The sequence below is a fragment of the Pelmatolapia mariae genome, linkage group LG6 (assembly GCF_036321145.2).
Source record: "Pelmatolapia mariae isolate MD_Pm_ZW linkage group LG6, Pm_UMD_F_2, whole genome shotgun sequence".
NCBI classification, from domain to species: Eukaryota; Metazoa; Chordata; class Actinopteri; order Cichliformes; family Cichlidae; genus Pelmatolapia; species Pelmatolapia mariae.
Window position 1 is genome coordinate 26962676 of NC_086232.1, and position 19514 is coordinate 26982189.

The window sequence follows — 19514 nt, forward strand, 5'->3', positions numbered from 1 at the left end:
GAGAGTATACAAATGAGTAGTTTCTAAAAAAAATTAAAACCACTTCAAACTGCTAAAAACTGAAGCATGTTTAAAGCCTAGTGCAAAAAAAAGAAGATATATACATATATGAAAAGTCTATGAAAAGGGCTCTAACGAAGGCTCTGGGTTATTTGTTGCACTCTTTTATTGTTGCTATAAACTAAACTTACATTAAGATATTTTTAGAAAGAGTATTTTACAGAGTGAAGTCAGTGGATAACAGATTTTTTTGGGGGCTCCACAACTACTTTTTTCACTCTCTTGGTTACCATGGAAGTAGCTATGTTGGACGTGGGCAGGTCTTAGAAGGAAGAGATGATGCCACATTTTAGTGTGTACCAATCAGGTTTCAGAACCAGCTGACCTTTGTTCTGATGAAAATTTGGTTGCTGCTGGTGAAATCTAGTGAATATTGTCTAACTTTAACTTAAACTTGAGTAGAAATTACTTTGATTTTATTTATGTGTTTTTACTTTAAGGAGCTGATGGATGAAGAGAGAGAGAGATGGAGGAAGGTTAGTGAACCAGGAAGGGAAGAAGAGGAGGAAGTGAGGTCAGTTATTAAGAGGTTGAAGAGTGGAAAAGCGCTTGGTCCAGATGACATACCTGGGCAGGTATGTCTAAGGGAGAGGGCAGCAGACTTTTTCACCAGATTGTTTGAAACAATCCTGGAGAGTGAGAGGATGCCTAAAGAATGAAGAAGTGTACTGATACACTGATAAGGTGATGTGAGGGCTGTGGAAACTACAGAGGGATAGCCCTCATGAGCCTTACCAAGAAACTAGGTTAAGGAGAGAGATGAGCATCAGTGAGCAAATGTATGGCTTCATGTCAAGAAAACGCACTGCAGATGTGATCTTAGCATAAGGAAGCCAAAGGAGTGGCAGAGACATGTGTGGTGGTGTAGGACATGTGGACTGTGAGACAGCGGTGAGGTGTGCAGTAGAAGTGAAGGTGAGGATGGGATTACATCAGGAATCTGCTTTGAGACCCTTCTTTTTGACAGTGGCCAATGAGGTCAGGCAGGGGTCTTTGTGGACTATAACGTTTGTAGACAATATTGTTATCTGTAGTGAGGCGGTGGCACTGGAGGTGGAAGAGTTGAGGCCTACTGAGCAGGCCTGTGCTCTGCTTTCAGTATGACACGAAGGAATAAATCTTCTGAGTCCCATACATTCTTCGAAAATTTTTACTTAAACAAAAAAATTATACGACAAATCAATTAAATTGCTCTCATTATATTCCACTCCATTTTGCACCCATCAAAAACCGTGTGACTCCACAGACCTAACTCCTACAGGTATATCGTGATGTCACTAGCCAGAAAAAAACAGAACCTTGTTTACAATTTTTGCTGAGACATGTCAGCCTAACGTTACATAAACTTGTTTTAACATTACAAATTAGTTTAGACATGGGAGATAATAATTTAGATATATATGTTATAGGCTTAGATAAAGAGATCAACTCTCAAAGTTATATTCTCACATGATAAGATCAACAGCATTAGTCTTTAATGTGAATTTCAGCACTAATCAACCAATTGCTAAGATTAAAATTTGGTCACCATCACAATGCATTATTAATGACAGGCAGCAGATAATTAATAGCCTTCTTCCAATGAGAAAACAGAATTTCTAATATATAGTTAAACTGGTTCACGCAGACTAGAGAGGCTGCAGAATGGTTTGTATTTATTTTTTAACAAAATAAATGGACAAAAACAATTCTGGGGAGTCCTGTGGACATATGTTAAGTAACAATAAGATTTATTTCGAAATAAAATCCAAATGAGAAGATTAAAATGAGATTGCAAAATGGAACAACCAGATTCAGGACTGTGAGTACCAAATACCATCACTTCTGCCAAAAAGTCCTCTGTCGTGTGCTCTTGATGGGGACTTAGATGCAGCTTTGCCCCTTGGGTTCACAGGCAGGCTAATTCAGTCGTGATATGAAGGGCAAACCCTCCATCAATCTCACCTACAAGACCTATATTTGGACAAGGATGAGGACTTTGCAGTGGCACACAAGCAAAATTTTTAATCTGGTTGTGTTTTCACAGAGTCACAGAGAAAAGGACAGATTTCAGCCTGACAAATCGTCGACTGGAATGAAAGGATACTTTGAAATAAAGAATAAAGACATAAAGAAATAGAAAAGTAGAAAAACAAAGCAAAATATATAAATAGCATTTAAAACATCAAGAGGAACTGAAGCGAATCTGTAGGAATTTCCTTGGTTGCAGGCTCCATCATGTGGCTGAACTGCGACATTGAACAGTGATGCCATGAGGAAAGAGCTGTAATATTACTACACTGTTATTTTCATGATGTTTATTAAAATGTGATTAAAAACCTTGGAGTAAACAGGTGGTTTCTCTAAAGGGTGATCACTCACAGGAATAATTTAGCACAGTGGCTTATAATCTGAGGTTCACAGCGTCTCCAAGGAGTCATATGAAAGACATAAGGCCCTCAAGAGGATCAGCTGGGTAGAAATGTGGAAAACATCTTGGGATTTTCAGTTTAGATTTCCCTGTTTTCTGTCATGGGTAGCCAACTTGCCACTAAAATTTATTAGACCCAATATGTGCTTTTTCTCATAGCAAAAGGTGCTAAAAAACACAGGTATTGAACTGAGAATTCTCCAGCAAAATATTAAGATTTTAAAGCGAAGACCACTTGTTGGAAGCACTTATGTCTTATGAACACTAGTACATGCCCACGCCTGTTTGTGCTGTCGGCAAACTGCTATACTTAACAGTACTTAACCACATTGAGAAAAAATGAGGGGATGGTAGCTGTTGTTTATATGCTAAAAATGGGTCATTTCAGCCTGTTGCTAGGTGGTTGCCAGGCATGTACATTTCAGTTTTTGTGGATATAAAGGAGATGTTATTGTCATGAAATTAAAACAACACTATTTCCTAATAAATTGCTTTAGGTTCTAAAAGGTTAAAAATAGGTCATTTTATCATATTCTTGGTAGTTGCCAGGCAACCTGAAACCAATTTTTGTAGATATAAATTATAAATATATAATTATAATGCTCAACTCCTCATGGTTTAAGAGGAGTTCATGGACAAAGAAAAAAGAAAGCAGTGACAGACAGAAATTTTATAGAGACATTCAACCTGCCACCAAAGTAAAAAAGGATTCACTATTATAGAATCAGGCTAAATAATCCCATTTAACAACAGAGAAGGTGGGCACATATACTCTCAGGGCTTCGGTCATGACCAAGGTCACACTTTCTGTTGTAAGGTGTAGCCTGTCTTAAAGGAGAACTCAGAAGTCCAGATCACTTTTAAGTTGCTTTAATCATATTTCCTGTACATGCTGCAACAAGACCCCAGTGTGACAGCTGTGCTTTTATACAATACGCAAGTGTTTACTAAATAAAAGTGTAGATAACAGTTGTTACTAAAGAGCAACTTTTTGTTGCAAGTATGCTAACATCTGACCTTGCAAATTCCGCACATGACCTCACACATTATAATTTATCTATCTGCAAATCTGAATCCAAATCAAGCTTTAAAAAAATGAAGTAGTTGTTGTTGAGTTGACCATCCTTGGAGCAGACTTGCAGTCTTTCTATTTTGGGAGATGCTGTTAAAAGTGTGAATCTAGGTAGCTGCTAAATACACAAAAGTAGTAATGGACTTTAAAGCATAGAGCAAGGTCACGGCATCTCAGTGAAAGCTTAATTAAACAGGGTTTTGTTGTTTTTCCTGTTTTTGCTGTATGGGGATTTCTTGCCATCGAGCAGCTCAATGAATAACTAGTGCTCTAATTCCCCCCTGCTGCTCTTTTTATTTCCTTCTTATGCTTTCAGAGTCCTTCAGGTGAAAACCGATGCTCTCTCCTGTCCTGTCTAACGAGATAGTTCCCCTCTTTGCAGTCCTCCTCTCTCCCTGCTGTCACCCTGTCTGTCTATCAGCCTGTTTTCTGATGTCGGTTAATTATCCGTATCGTCACATCCCCTGTCATCAGTGTCCGTGAGGGAGAGCAGCTGGGTGACCTGCGTGACCTTTGTTAAGGCTGCTAATGGCTGACTAGGATCCTGTCTAATAAGGTGGTGTGTGTTCCTCCTTGTCTAGGTTAAGCGTGTGAGTGTGTGCATGTGCTTTCATGTGCATGACACCCTGCATATCTGCATGCCCTCTCCGGCCTCACTGGCTGTTTGCGGCCTCAGGCTGTGCGACGGAGCTGGTGACAGTGTGTGCCCTCAGCGGGGGACAGTATTCAGGCACCGGGAGCCGTGGCTGGGGGGATCTTTGATTCCATAATGAGCTGTTGTCCGTTGTTGAGCTGTGAAGCAGCTCGCTGCGGGGACAGAGGAGCATTGTGTGCTGCTCAGGCCAGCAGGGGAGGCCTGACTGAACCAGGCTGGAAGCACCACAGGGCAAACATCTTCTGGATGCTTCTGTATGTCTCCTGCATCTTCTGTCTGTCAGTCTGTCTATGTGTATCCTGCATTTCTGTTGCAACACCACATGTTGGGTTTACTTCAAATCTAAACTGTAAAACCTCTGAGATTATCCTACAATTTGTTCTTAACTACTACATGTGAATTTTAAACTACTTTGGACAGGGCTAGGCTGGCAGTTTCCTCCTGTCTACACTCTTTCTGAGCTAGGTGGCTCCTTTGTGCACTCTTATTCTGAAAGGACAAATATATAAGAGAGGTATGTCTCTTCTAATTTAATTCCCAGAAGAAAAGTGAATAAGTGAGCTTTCCAAAATGTCAAACTAGATGAGTGCTGCTTCACTTCCTAATCTAAATATCTTGTCCATTTTTTTGCAGGCAGTCCCAGATTTTCTGATATCTGTGCATCTCCCACTTGTCCCGCTGTCTGTGCATCAGGCTGTTTTCCAGGCTTTTACACATCCTACTCGTGTGCTCAGAGGTTTCTGACTAGTGTAAATCTCTCTGCTCTTTACAGTCTTTGTGACATACATTCACAGAGTCCTCTAGTATTGTTAAACTGTGGAAAAATCCAAGCTTTTAAAAGAAGAATGGAAGAACGAAGTACAAAATGACAGACGTGAGGAATAAATAATAAATCACCATATTTCTCACTCTCTACCACTAAATATCCCATCCATCTTTCTGTCTTGTTGCCTTTTATCTCCCTTCCTCTGCTCAGACAACAACAGACTCTTTCATGTAGTCATCTTTTGCTCCGACCCTCGGGCATTTTCCTTCTTTCTCCTTCGTTCACACACAGTAATTAAATGTTCTGAGAGGAGCTCATGATTGGAAAGTGGATGCCGCTTTCTCTCCTGTTTTTTTCCCTGTCTCTCTCTCTCTCTACCTCTCTCTCTTTCTCATACAAGTTGTCATAAAATCTATATTTGAGTTACTGTCCCTGATGGCATTTCAAAAGTTGTTGTTTTTTTTAATGAAAACACAGACGTTTTTGTTTTCATAAAAATTATTGCTTTATTTGTGGTTTAAGATCAATTAACACACAAATGATAGCATACATCCGAGTTGTCTTCATTTTTACAGTCATCAAAACTTGAGCAGAAAGTGCCGGAGCTGGGAGGGGAATAAAAAGAATCAGAAATTATGAGGTACATTAAATAATGTGTTCTGGTTTAACAGTGACTGATTGTTGTGCTCCACTGTTTTTGTCTTTTTTTTTTAGTGATTTTGAAGAGACAGGCAGGTATGGATTAATTCACTGAATGTTTAAATTAAAACAAATCAGGGCTAGCTCTCAGTCCCAACCATGACAATCATTTAAAATCCACAAAAACAGTAAAATTTACACTTTAAACAGGAGAACAACAACACAATATATAAATGAAATTAATTAAAGAACAAGATCAAAATATGAGAGGCATCTCAAGTAAAACAGATAGAATCGTAATGGTTTCATTTATTCAAACTGAGTTACAGAAATTCATTTTTAGTGTAATTTTTTTTTACTTCCAGGTGGTCAAAGCATAGAAACTGAAGAGTCGAAGAGTCTTCCGTGTAGCAATAGGAAGACTCTCCCATGAGGGCTTCATAGATAAACACAAACAAAGGTCTATCCCGTTTTTTTCAGTCAAAGAGGACCTCCAGCTTTTTCATATTGAACACAATTCTGAGTATGTGAACACTGAAATCACCCTAATCCAGAGCAGGAAGGGATAAAAAGTTGCTTTTGATTTTTTTTTTCCTGTAAAAAAAAAAAAAAAAATGGACATTTGTTTTAGTCTTCCAAGTTTTTTTTTCTTTTTGTATTTTCCTAATGAGACTGTCTATTTGATATTTAATGTCTTTTTTTCTTTAATATGCACTGATTTGGCTTCAATAGCATTGGTTCTTCTTCAACACATAATACACTTTATTGGTTATAAAAGCTTTATTTACCAGGTTAAATAGGCTTGAGTGTATGAAGGTTTTTTAAAGGTTTTTAAAACGATGTCCCCTTGTGATTTCTTTCATTGTGCTTTCACACATTGTTGTAAACAGAATCGCGGCCCAAAACAAAGTGCTGTAGTGTGGAGCTAAAAGTCCTTAGAGACGCTGATTGATGAAAACCTCTGAGATTAAAAGATACCTGAGTTTTGAGTTCGCCTGGGTCCATTTGATCCTAATCTTCTTTATTTTTACTCTACTTAAGCCTTATCTCGACGTCTTACTGATTTTAACATAACTCCAAAGAAACAATGAGAAGTAGATATAACGTGTAAGAATAAAACATGTATGTATGGCAAAGAGAGTTTCATGTTCATATGGTCGACAAGTGCAAGGGGATTAATTGAATGTGACAGTAAAAAAAAATGATATAAGGGCGATTCTCATATTAAGTAAGAAAACATTGATGGCAACCTCAGATTTGGTCCTTGCAGGACTGCAGGGAAGAATCTTGAGTATAGATAACACTGCACATAAATGCATGACTGAACACTGTGCTGGCACGTATGACTGAGGGGCAAACCCGTCATAAATTTGCACCATGAATGCCGCCATTGTCCGCATAACCATCATCCCCATCTTCATCATCACCATCATCATTACGCTGTGAGTTTCGGCAACCTCCTGCGTCTGAGTCACAAATGTGTTTTTCTCAGGCCTCGTCTCATATAAGTCACCAAATAATTTGTAGATTTCTTCCTTGGTCACCCTGTTGTTCATTTAGTTTCCCCCCATTGCTCTCAATCAGGCTGAAGTTGTGCAAAGAGATGCGGACACAGCAAACCACCAAACAATAGACCATTCATGATGCCCTGCAATGCAATGATGATCCTGCTCTGCCCTCCAGCCCCCACCCTGCACCAGCTTCCACAGCTGCACAGGAATGTGGTCCAACAAGTTACCCGCTCCCCCCCGTCCTCCCCTCCTCGTCCCTGCTGCCGCCACCGCCATCCCTACCGCTGCCGCTGCCACCACCTCACCAGTGCTGCCGCCATCGCAACCGAAGCCCCTCTTTCCCCAAATAAAAAAGATGAAGAAGGCAAGAAACTATAGAGGGGGGGAAACTCTGCAGACTGAGCACAAAGAGAGGATTCATGCCCGGTCACATACACTCCCAGAGAAAAAAGAGGGGGACCCATTTAAGTGTGGTGCAGCTGCACTAATTCACTGGGTGAAAATGGGTGAAGAAGGAATGACAGAGGTCAGATAGCAGAATCTATTTTATTCATCCCTACGGATGGCGTGTCGCTGCATTATCATCTCCTGAGAAATCAGTCAAGAGATGGACGCAGAAAACACCTGCAGCCACGGAGTCTGTAAAAGTACGATTTAGAGCCACCCCACAGAAGAAAGTCCAAATCTAACCGGCTTCACAGAGCCCCTAAAAACAAGCTTAATGACCCTATGATCATGACCTGCTCAAAGTCTCAATATGACCCCTGTTCCCCCCACATTTTCAGTCAACATGTAAGTCAATCGCCTGACATCCAGTCACAAAGTCAGTTACCACTGTATGTTGTTGACTCAGAAAACCTCTGAGAGAGAAAACATGCTACGCTTCACTGTACAGGTCTCAGACCTACTGACAGTGGAGTCACATGATGTTCAGTTTTATTGATAGTCTACTTTAAGAGCTGGAAATCCCCAAGCTAATGCACTGACCTCGACTGTTCTTTTGTTTTTTTGGTAAAGACTCTCAGAGGAACTAAGAGTGTTTATGAATCACATACAATATTTTGCACTAAGTAAGAAAACACAGAGGAACCAAACATATAAGACTGCTTCAACCTCATAGGAATATTTTGTGGTGAAATATGATACTATGGCTTAAATGTGCCACTTCTGAAATATAATTTCAGATTCTTTTCTTCTTTTTTCTACATTTGTCATCATTTGGAACAAATGACGCCATTCATTTCAGGCCAAATGTGCCTATTGACATCAGAATGAATGCCTTCCATCAATTATGCACCAGTTTGATGCAGAATGTGACCCAGCATGTGAATATTTGACCGCTGTGCATGCTTTCCTTATCTGCATCCTTCTCACACACTCTCTCTCTCTCTCTCATATTATCTGCATCTGCCTGTTTTCCTCTCTCTTGCTTTTTCTCTCTATCCATCATCAGATTTCAGGAATTTCCCCCTGGGAGCCGTTCAAGTATTACGGCCAAAGCTGGAGGGTGCTCTCTCTTTTCCTACTTTCCTTGTTCTCCCACCACCTGACCATCTAAGTTTCTGTCTTCACAAAAAACAAACAAACAAAAGAAACATCCAAAAGAAAAGGTTCTTCAGAAATAAACTCATCTGAAGCAGCTTCATATTCATACATGAAAATGCTCAGTGTGCACCTGAAGAATGGCTCTTTGACCCGCCTCCTGTTGATCAGGATCTTTGACCTCCCTGCTGATCATGGGACCTCGTCCTGCCATCCTCTCCCCGCTCTCCCCGAGGAGCCACAGGAAACAAGCTCTTGTGACACAGTGGTCTGTGCAGCCATGGAGAGGCCCATTACTGCAGTCACATGGCAGGTTAGCGCAGGGACTGATGCGACCATGTGAGCTCTATTTTCTAAATGGTTACAGCTGCCCCGGGGCTCATGAGAGTTTCACACAGGACATATAAAATGCCAGAAAGTGCATGAGGGTTTTCGATTCCAGGCAAAATTTGTCTCTTTCTCATTTGTTTTGTTTTTTTTGTTTTTTTGTTTGTTTGTTTTTTTATCTGTGGAAAAATGAGTCAGCTCTAAAGAGATTAAGGTGATCTTTGGTTTTAGCAGCAGGTGTAATAGGCGAGGTCTTGACATTAGATGTTTACAAAGCCCCACATGACTTTTAAACCTTTGCTTTTAAAGAATCTTTTAAGTTTTTGATTCTTTTTTAAAAGGGGACTTTTAACGCACATCCAAATATCATAGTTGCACGTAGGGAAAAGCTTAAGTGAAGCATATAAGCTTCAGTATAAGGAAGAAGAGGAAGAGGAAGAGGAAGAAAAGTGAAAGTCGTAAATGCTATAAAATACTGTCCCTTTATATGACAGTGAATCAGAGCTGGCACTGCAGACTGCCCCCATTAAATTAAAGGAGCTCGACTTCCTGCGTAGTTTTAACTGAATTCAATCACATCTAAAATACAAATAGAATCCATGCGATGAGTAATTGTTTTTTAATATGTGTAAAGTCATTTCAAAATCATTGAGTTTATCTAAATAAATTATCGGTCTATTTTTCTTCCGCTACATATCAAAAGACTTAAAAAAAAAAAAAAAAAAAGACTTTATCCAAGTGAACATCCACAACGTTTAATCCAAATGGGCGTGGGAGTGGGTTTCAGCTGCTTTCTGGGGCCTGTTAACGCTTTTATATTTAGAACCGATGAACAAATTTGTACACAGCGCCAAAACTAAAATGCAGTCCGTTTCATCGCACATATTTATTTATTTATTTATTTTTAAAAGCCCATTCATTTGTAAAATAGTGATGAGTTTTCAGACCGAAACACAGGACTTCGTTAAACATTTGACACTTGATTTAATTAAGCAGCCTGGCAGATATTTGTTTTAGTTGAATTATTAGTCAAATATTTACCTATTGCCTGTATAGTCACTTAAAAAATAAGATAAAGTAAAATAATAATTTCCTATCACTAATTGAAGTTTGATTTTTAAATTTGTTTCAGTGTGGCAAAAAACAACAACAAAGAAACTTTTGGTTCGGTTATTTTCTTCAATAAAAATAAATCATGCATTTGCTTTTGTCGCACATGTAGTCATGAATGATGAAAATAATTTGGTCTGATTTTTTTTTTGTCATGCCTAATAAAACCAGAGGCAGAAAGTTTTTTTTTCTTTTTTAATCTTAAGAGGAAATTTTGTTCAAATCGTCTGTAAAAATCTCGTTATATTTTCTGCATCGTTTAACATAAAACGCGATAATTACGCGATAAACTCGCGGAGTACATAAAACATAAAAACGTCACAGATTCCAGAAACTTAATGTTAGTAGCAATAATTTACGCTGATTATAAGGACTTAATGAGACGTGCCTTGCGCTGAGATGATCAGATACACCTCAACCAGCAGCAGAAGCTTTGATTATTACCTGGATGTGTTTTCGACCAAACGTGATACTGCCTGCTTTTTATTTTAATGGCGTTCTGATAAATTGGCGACACAGGAACCTCACGGCTCTTTCAGACATGCTCCCTGGGGGGTCATGCACATCCAGCTGCACTAACTAAACACTCTCCGTAAAACCACAACTTCCCCCATCCCTCTCTTCTGCACAGGGCTGATGTGAAAATTGCAAACAAAATTTTAATCACTTTCTTTTTTGAAAACAAACAAACAAACAAACAAAATTAAACAGCAACTATCGGGTCACGTTTTTTGTCTACTGCAGACCAACAACAAAACAACAACACAAACCTCGGAGGCCTCACCGCAAGTCCGAGCGCTGAGGGCTGGTCGATGGGGTGCAGCATGTAGGTAGGTGTCCCCCACCATCACCAGCACCACCACACCGCCGACTACCAACCCGTCATCCTCCAAACATCAACTTCCTACCATTAGCACCTCCGAGGCCCATATCCAGGTGGCGCAGTGTGTGTTTGAAGATAGCAAAGTGTCGGAGCGGGAGAGAAACAGAGAGATCCATGTGTCCCCGTCTGCTGCGGAGTATTTTCTATGTGTGCGCGACTAGTGTCAATGCTAGGACATAAGGGGAGAAAGACGCACACATCGCTCTCTGTTATCATTTTTTTCTCCATGTTTGCAGCACAAAACTGCTTTTTGTTCCCCTTTTTTTCATTTACGAGGGTTAATGGATAGAGGCTTGGGCGTTTGATCACATGGCTACAATTCACCTGAGATGGAGACAAAGAGAGCAAAGAGAGAAGAGAGAGAGGGAGAAAACTGAGAGTCGGGCTCAACATGAGAGGCAAAAGGATACACAGGGGTCATTGTTGCATTCATTTTGTGTGTGTGTGTGTGTGTGTGTGTGTGTCCGGGTGCGCATCAAATGCTGCTTAAGTCAATTCTCTATCTTTCCCATCATGCATTAAAATCGCGGCCTTCAATCCTGCAGCCTACAAATAGATCCTAACACGCGAACAAACGCAGAGCGGGACACGGGAAGAGGAGGTTAAGGAGACAAGAAGAATGCAACATTAGATTAAAATCATAATAATAACTATAAACCTGGGTTGTTTTAAGAGATGTCACTATTTATTGAGATTTTCTGTTATTATTATTATCATTTTAAATCCAGGTGTCTTTATACGTTTTTTGTCTGTTCCTCCAATTTTCACGCAGATAGAAGCGTAAATAACTCTTAAAGACAGATTTCTCGTCTAACATTTCAGTTATGAAGTATAACACTCAAAAGTGAATGGTTATTTCAAGTAAAGGTGTAATATCTGAGATATCAGCTAACTTGAAATCATTTCAAGACATCCGTCCTTTCAGATTCCTGGGTCCCCCCCCCCCCCCTCCCCTCTTTAAAGTCGCATCCACGAATACAAATCAATAGAATAAATTTCGTGACTGTTTTATGAATTGCAGATAATACAACGAGGAATAAGGAGATACCTTAAAAAAGATAATGACGCTTTGTGTGATCATTATGAGGTCAAATGTAGATTCAAAATGATTATTTAGCATAACTTTTATGATTTCATGATCCAAACTAAACCCGTTCAACACATCCTGCCTAAACTGGCGTTCATGAGTTTTTTTCTTTTCTGTGGAATTTCTTCCCGAACTTCTGTTTACCCAAATCTCTCAAATTTGTAAGATAATTTTTTGTGAGTAGAGTTTCGTTCAGTCTGACTGAACTTTACAATTCATTTGGAGCTTTTTTTCAGGAACCGCACGGGGCAATAACTCTCTTCATGATTGTTTATTTGTTTGATATAACATGTCAACACGTCCAACAAAGCTGGCCTTCTCCTGCCTGTAAATGGGCGTACTGTACAGTCATTTAAGCCTCTCCAAGGTAAAAATCTCACCTCTTCTCGGTTGGAAACCTTGCAGTGATGGACAGACGGGCATTAACGCTACGTGGCTTCCGCCCAATCGGAGAGCAGCGGGATAATTAGAGGACCAATCAGAGCAGAGTCTTACTGGGAGGGCGGGGCTGGTTGTGCTGGAATGCTGCCTCTCTGGGAATGTTTTCCACTTTCAATCACTTTTTTTTTTCTCCCTGTCCCTCTCACAAGGCGCTCTTTAAGCTCCGGTGTTGCCACACAGAGCAGCCATTCATCGGCTCTACAGTCAGCCACACACACTTCCATGCTGAACCACTGGACATCTAAATTGGTAAGTTATGTAATTTTATAAATGAGAGTTTATACATAAAAGCGAATATTTGATATTAATATTTTTTGCCAAACGCGTATTTATTATTTTTATTAAACGTTGTATGGACTAAGTTGGATTAATAATAATAATAATAATGATAATAACAATATGTATATATTTTACCGGCGGAATATTATTTTCCTGAATGTGACATTATCGACAAGAAATTCAGTTTCAGTCGCTGTCTGATCACATTTAGTCCCGCTAAGTAACTTAACGTGTTTATCTTTAAATAAATCACGGCTCTTTTGTTTCGGACCAAAATTAAAATAATCATTTTTAACAAATTTGTGTCTGTGTGGTTTTTAGATTTAGCCGCTGTTGCTGTAAAGGATTTCCAGCTGAAGGTGGAAAGCATTTGGAGACTTTTACGCAACAGTATGTCTTTGCCTAAGAAGAGTCAACAATAACTGGGCTCCTTGACACCCCGGACATTTACTTGAAAACATTTAATTACTCTGAGAAGTTAGTTCTGTGGCAAAGTTTTCATTTGAGGATTGTCCTATAATTTAACGAAATTGAAAAGGAAAAATGTCCGGCGAGGAGCACAGCCTGTCCGAGGCGGAGCTGAGTCCCGCAGGGTCAGACGATGGTCACTCACTGTCACCGACTCAACCTGGAGCCCCGCCCGGCCAGGACTCACCTCTGACTGGGCCGCCGCAGCAGCTGACCGCGCTCTGTGTCGCGGACGGCAGCAGTGATGATGGAGGCAGACCCAGAGCCAAGTCTGAGGAAGAGGACGATCGTTTCCCGATCGGCATAAGGGAGGCGGTCAGTCAGGTGCTGGACGGGTATGACTGGACACTTGTGCCAATGCCGGTGCGCGTAAACAACGGAAACAAAGCTAAACCCCATGTCAAAAGGCCAATGAACGCCTTCATGGTGTGGGCGCAAGCGGCGAGGAGGAAACTCGCGGACCAGTACCCCCACCTGCACAACGCAGAGCTCAGCAAGACACTGGGCAAACTGTGGAGGTTTGTATTAAAAAAAAAAAAAAAAAAAAAAAAGGAACAGTGTGGCCATACAAGCGGCACATTTCTTGTGCGTAAAGGATGTACCGGTGCTGAATTTAAGCGTAAAATGTTTGCGCTTCAGTTTGTGGTTGTTTGGTATTAAATCGGATAGAAATAAAAACTTGGTGTTTTTTTGTTGTTCTCCTTAACAGAGAGAACTTTAAAAGTAAACAAACAGATTTTAACCCAGAGAAGTAAAGAAAAAAAAGATATGCATTACGCATGATTCGGAAAACAGGAGATATTTATGATCTTCAGACATATTTTAATAAAATATTTTCAAAATGAACTTGGAAGCAATATAAGACTAGTCCTTGTTTTTCTGCTCCCTAGGCTACTGAATGAGACCGACAAGAGGCCATTCATCGAGGAGGCAGAGAGGCTGAGAAAACAGCACAAGAAGGACTACCCGGAGTACAAGTACCAGCCCCGGAGACGCAAAAATGGCAAACTGATGCCTTCTAATGAGTCAGATAGTCAGGGGGAAGGGGAGGCCAGCCACTCCCAGTCACACTACAAGACTGTGCATCTTGAGCACAATGGCGGGGCTGGGTCTCCACTGGGTGACCTGCACCACCACCACCATCATCACCACCATCCTGCTGGTAGGTGTCTTCCCGTTTCTATGGACGTCTTAGTGATATTATTATTTTCACGTTGCGAGAGACCTGATCCAAAATTTCAAAACTTAAATCAAAGATTTCGAAACGTATTCATTTATGCTGTAATTTCAAAATATAACTTAAGTTAGGTAAAAGATACAAAACAAACAAACAAACAAAAGCCTTTTTTTTATCTGATGTCAAAGTTCACCTTATCATGTTGCTCCTTCTTTCTCTTTTAGGTCAGGGTCACAGCCCGCCAACTCCACCTACCACCCCAAAGACAGAGCTCCAGTCTGGGAAACTGTCAGATGCCAAGAGGGAGGGGGGAGCAGGAGCGCCTGGAGGATCAGGGGGGCCCAGGGGAGCCCTTGGGGTTGGAGCTGAAGGGTCATCCGGTGGTCCCTCATCTTCAAGTGCTAAACCCCACATCGATTTTGGCACTATGGACATCGGCGAGATCAGCCATGAGGTGATGTCCAACATCGAGCCATTTGACGTGAACGAGTTTGACCAGTACCTCCCTCCAAATGGTCACCCTCAGAGTGCGACTGGGGCTCCTGCAGCTGGATCCTCAGCCTCGTCTTACGCCTACGCCCTGGCTGCTGCGAGTGGGCACCCCGCCTGGCTGTCCAAACAGCAACAACAGCCTCAGGCCTCCCCGTCTTCCTCCGACCCATCCAAGGCTCAGATCAAAAGTGAATCTGTCTCTGGTACCCACTACGCCGAAGCCTCATCCTCTCCCTCCTCAGGCACCCATGTCACCTACACCCCACTCAGCCTGCCTCACTATGGCTCCGCATTTCCATCGTTGGCCTCCAGAGCTCAGTTTGAGTACGGAGACCACCAGGCCCCCGGGGCATACTATGCCCACTCCAGCCAAGCCCCTGGGCTGTACTCAGCCTTCTCCTACATGGGCCCTACACAGAGGCCTCTGTACACTACCATAGGAGACCCCTCCAGCGTGGCGCCCTCTCACAGCCCCACTCACTGGGAGCAGCCTGTTTACACCACACTCACAAGACCTTGAGGGAGACCAGCTGAGCAGAAGGAAATATGGGAAGTGTGTGAGTGGATCTGTGTGTGTGCAAAATATGTGAGTGTGAGCGCGCGTGTGTGTGTATGCCCGTGCCATATCGATGTTATATTAGAAGTTTTTACTTTTTTAGTCAGTTTAATGCAATGTGCATTCATGGGGCCTTAAACAGTTAAAAAAAATACCCACACAGTATAGAGTGTGATTCCTGGGTCATCTGCCAATCAAAACCAGAAGAAAACTTAACAAACATGTGCCATCAAAAATTTCATAGGTTGGGACATACAGGAAAGGGTGTAAAGATAGACAAGTGAACGAGACGTTGAAAGTGGACAAATGGATTGATGAGTGACTCCGATTTGACCCAGAAGTGCTGGGTTTAGACTGACATAATCAGAATTTATTAACCAAACTAAAGGTTGTTTGTGATGTCTTTGTGTTATTTTATATGAGTAGTAAGTTTATTGTCATTGTGGATATCCTAGGGTGTAACTTTATTGTGTTTGATTTGATATTACACATCTACATCTGCACCACTGCTTTTGGGGGGTAAAAAAAAAGACATCTTTCGATGATCCCTGGGGTTGATTTTTCATGGCCAGAAAAGGATAGCTGCAACTTTTCTTTCTCTGTAGATAGCGCAGTCTCACTGTATCACTGTCCTGCCTTTATATTAACTTTACTGAAGTGATCAATGAAGCATTTAAGGGGAAAAATAGGAAAAAGAGAGGGAAAGAGAGCTCTAAAAGATGCATTTCGACTTGTTGCTCAGTCTCGGACACTTACCTCAGCTCTGTTTGTTTTGTGCCAACAGCAAAGGAGAAATATGACTGGATACATGGGTGACTAAAGCAAATTTCCACTTTTCTTTTTGATTACTAAGTGCCTAAAAGATTCCTGATCCACCTTTAACAGAGTTCAAATCTATAAGTGCAAAGTCTCAACCAAATCTCTCAAGATAATTGGCCAGCTTGGGTCCTGCTTAAGGATTAGAATCACATGTACGGCCGTTCTGCTCCGCATGTGGGCCAAAGCCACGCTTTTGTTTTTACACTTTCTTCCTATGTTGCGCCCTCTTCCCCCTTTTACCAATGTGAATAATGGTCATTACCACAGCTTCACCTTTATTACGTGACACATACTTTATCATTTTATACTGACCCTTTTCTCACATAGTTGATATTTTTATGTAAGTAATAATGCATCGTGTCACACCTTTGCTTCTTCCATTTTGTATAATTCTGGATAGTTTTGTAAAGTGTTTGCTATACATTCACTTGAGTATTTTGCTTCCTTACCAGAAAAGCAATGTTGAAATATTATTGTTGTCATCTATTAAATCAATTTATTTATAAAAAAAAAAAAGTCCTGTGTGAGAGTTATTTAATGCAGTGGTAGTGGTTCAGTAATAACATATGAAGCAGTTAGCAAGTGAAGGGTGAAAAAAACTAGAAATTAATTAAAAACACGCAGCTGACGTGTGAACTGTAATAACAACACAATCAGAGCCCCACCACCATAAGCTGTTTAGTGTGTTTGTGTGTGTGGTAGGCTAAAATTGACTACTAATTCCCCCACATTTAATCGGCTGGGGACTGCGTGTTACTGAGAAAGACAAAGAGAGCCATTCAACGAAAGCGAGGGACAGAAAGAGAGAGAAGGGGTGGGTGTAAAGAGCCAGAGGCAAGGCCAATTTCAGCTCAGTAACCAGCGTACACTCGGACTTTTGTACATGGCCTTCCTTTCACTCTACCCTCTCCTCTCCACCTGAGGCTCCCTCCCTGCCTCCACACTCAGCTGCAGTTTAAACCCATTCAGATGACACGCAAAATTCAAAGGTCAAGTTCATTGCTCTCTCCGCGTTGGGGGCGATGCAGACATGCGCCAAAATAAGGAAGTGGGAGTTTTAAATGAAAAGAGCAGCCCAAGCCCAAGGGAAGTTTCTACATTACAAAAAGGCATCTTAGATTAATCTTAAATTATGGCATCTTAAATTAATCCTACCAGTCGGAGAATAAACACTCTTAAAATCATGTTGTGGGCAAGATGAGAAAAAAACAGATAAGCAGCCATGGCTCCAGCTTTTTGCCTACCTCCAGGCCATGACAAAACTGAAAAACAAACCTTGAATGGCTTTTAAAAGGGGGCATGTGAAGGAGTGCGCTCAAAAAAACCCAAACCTTTTTTAAGAATGTAAAACGATTCTGAGCAAGTTTCATGAGTAGATATAAATATTCACATGAAAACATTGCATTTTTGCTTTTCTGCACCTTTACGTCATTTTGTTCAATAAAGCATTTCATACTTTGTTAAACATTGGTGAGTTTATTGTGTTATGCTACATAAACTCATATAAAGTCCAAATAAACTCACATAAGACCATACTTAGAAATACTTTCATTTCAAAGATTTAGTTTTTATACTTATCAGTACAAATAATCCCAAATAGTATTATAATGTAATACTATTATAGTACTTATCTGCTTTCATCCATTTTCAAGGCTAAATTAGAAATCAGCCAAACCAAGCTCAAGTAATTCATGTTATGTTATTTAGGTGATCGTAACGTTGCTACAGGCAACTCACAGCACAGACACTGGTGTTAGACAGGAGCACACATGATTATCTAAATGCACATGCTACAAATTCCTCAAAGAGTCATAAGTGGGAATTCATTGCTTAGATTTGCACAATTGTGTCTGAAAAAAACCACAAGACTTCTGGAACAATGTCCTTTGGATAGTTGAGACCAAAATGGGGGTGTTTGACTTTAATGCACAGCATGACATTTGGAAACAGCTCACACCAAACTATTGCTATGGCCTTTTTGCAGCCACAGGTCCTTGGCACCTTGCAGTCACTGAGTGAAAGTATTCTACAATTATATTTGGCACAATCTGCCCAACAGATAAAGCTAAAGAAAAGACTCAAAGTGTTGCAGGGTCCTAGTCAAAACCTGATTGAATGCTGTGGCATGCATGCAAACCTCAAAGAAAAGTAGGCAGAGATTCCTTCACAAATGTGAGTGACTGACACAAAAAACAGATACTTCAAGTTACTGCTGATAAAGGTTGTTATACAAAAACTATGGAGTGTACATAGTTTTTCACAAGACTCCAGCTTGTCAGTTATAACATTTTTGGGTCAAACAGCAGCCCAAATGCTGACAGCATTAAAGAGAAGAAGCTGGTGCAGTATCACTCCTCAACAAACAGTGGCGGTTACAGTTTTGATACAGTTTGCTGATGCGATAAAAAGAGGGGAGGAAGAAGAAGAAGACCTCAGTGCAGAAACAGGCAACAGAAGCAGCAGTTAGTGTTTGAAGCTGTCAGACGGGATTCAGAAGAACACTGGGAAGAGAAAATAATAGAAAGGAATATACTCATATGTAACAGGGTGAACAAATCACAGCTATATTTCTAATGCTGAGAGGCAGTGCTGCTGTATATACATCCACACAAACAATTCAGCTTAATTTATTCACTTAAATAAGCTTTTAAATTTTTAAGCTCTTTTAAACATGTGAAATATGATTTCAGCTGCTGTTTTGTCTCATAATCATGTTTGAGTTACAGTATCGGTCCAGGCACAGACCAAAACATTTATTTTTTAACCACATTTGTGAGATTCGTGTATGCTGACATTTGCAAACCATTCCAAATGTGAGGTAGTTTGTCACCTTGAATAATGACTGAGTGTCAGCATACTTAACAACTAAAAAGGCAAAAAGAAATCATCATGATCCCAGTTATGAATTGCTCATTAGCTGATGCCAACTTTTCAGTCAAATCAAAGAGGAATATCATAGTTTGGTCAATACTTTAAAAAAAATGGCTACAGAGCTGGGAAAGCTCAGTAAGAGACCTTTGCATGAGACAGAAAATAAAGTAGAGGAGGCAAAAAACAAGACATAAGACCGAAAATAAGATAAAGAGCAGATAAGAACTGGTCACAGCAACTTAAACGGATCATATTTCATGGCTATTACAGAAACAGTAGAGCACATCCTCATCTCCTGCAGCAAAAAAGTTATGTATGTGCAAGGATTGGCTAGGGTTAAAATTAAAGC

The 19514-nt window shown here is 40.5% G+C and overlaps 1 protein-coding gene across 1 annotated transcript; it reads left to right on the forward strand.

Moving 5' to 3' along the window:
* The first annotated feature begins 12635 nt into the window (after positions 1 to 12635).
* On the forward strand, positions 12636 to 17734 carry LOC134629258 (transcription factor Sox-10-like). Its single transcript, XM_063476435.1, has 4 exons — positions 12636 to 12752; positions 13104 to 13768; positions 14141 to 14412; positions 14652 to 17734. Exons 2-4 carry the CDS (start codon positions 13326 to 13328, stop codon positions 15437 to 15439), a joined length of 1503 nt encoding a protein of 500 aa, XP_063332505.1. The 5' UTR covers positions 12636 to 12752; positions 13104 to 13325; the 3' UTR covers positions 15440 to 17734.
* Positions 17735 to 19514: the final 1780 nt, after the last annotated feature.

Bases quoted from the DNA above. Each gene is read 5' to 3' on its own strand.
- LOC134629258 (XM_063476435.1), top strand. From the start codon at position 13,326: ATGTCCGGCGAGGAGCACAGCCTGTCCGAGGCGGAGCTGAGTCCCGCA. The intron at 13,769-14,140 runs GTTTGTATTAAA...TCTGCTCCCTAG, and splicing joins ACACTGGGCAAACTGTGGAG to GCTACTGAATGAGACCGACA. The intron at 14,413-14,651 runs GTAGGTGTCTTC...TTTCTCTTTTAG, and splicing joins TCATCACCACCATCCTGCTG to GTCAGGGTCACAGCCCGCCA.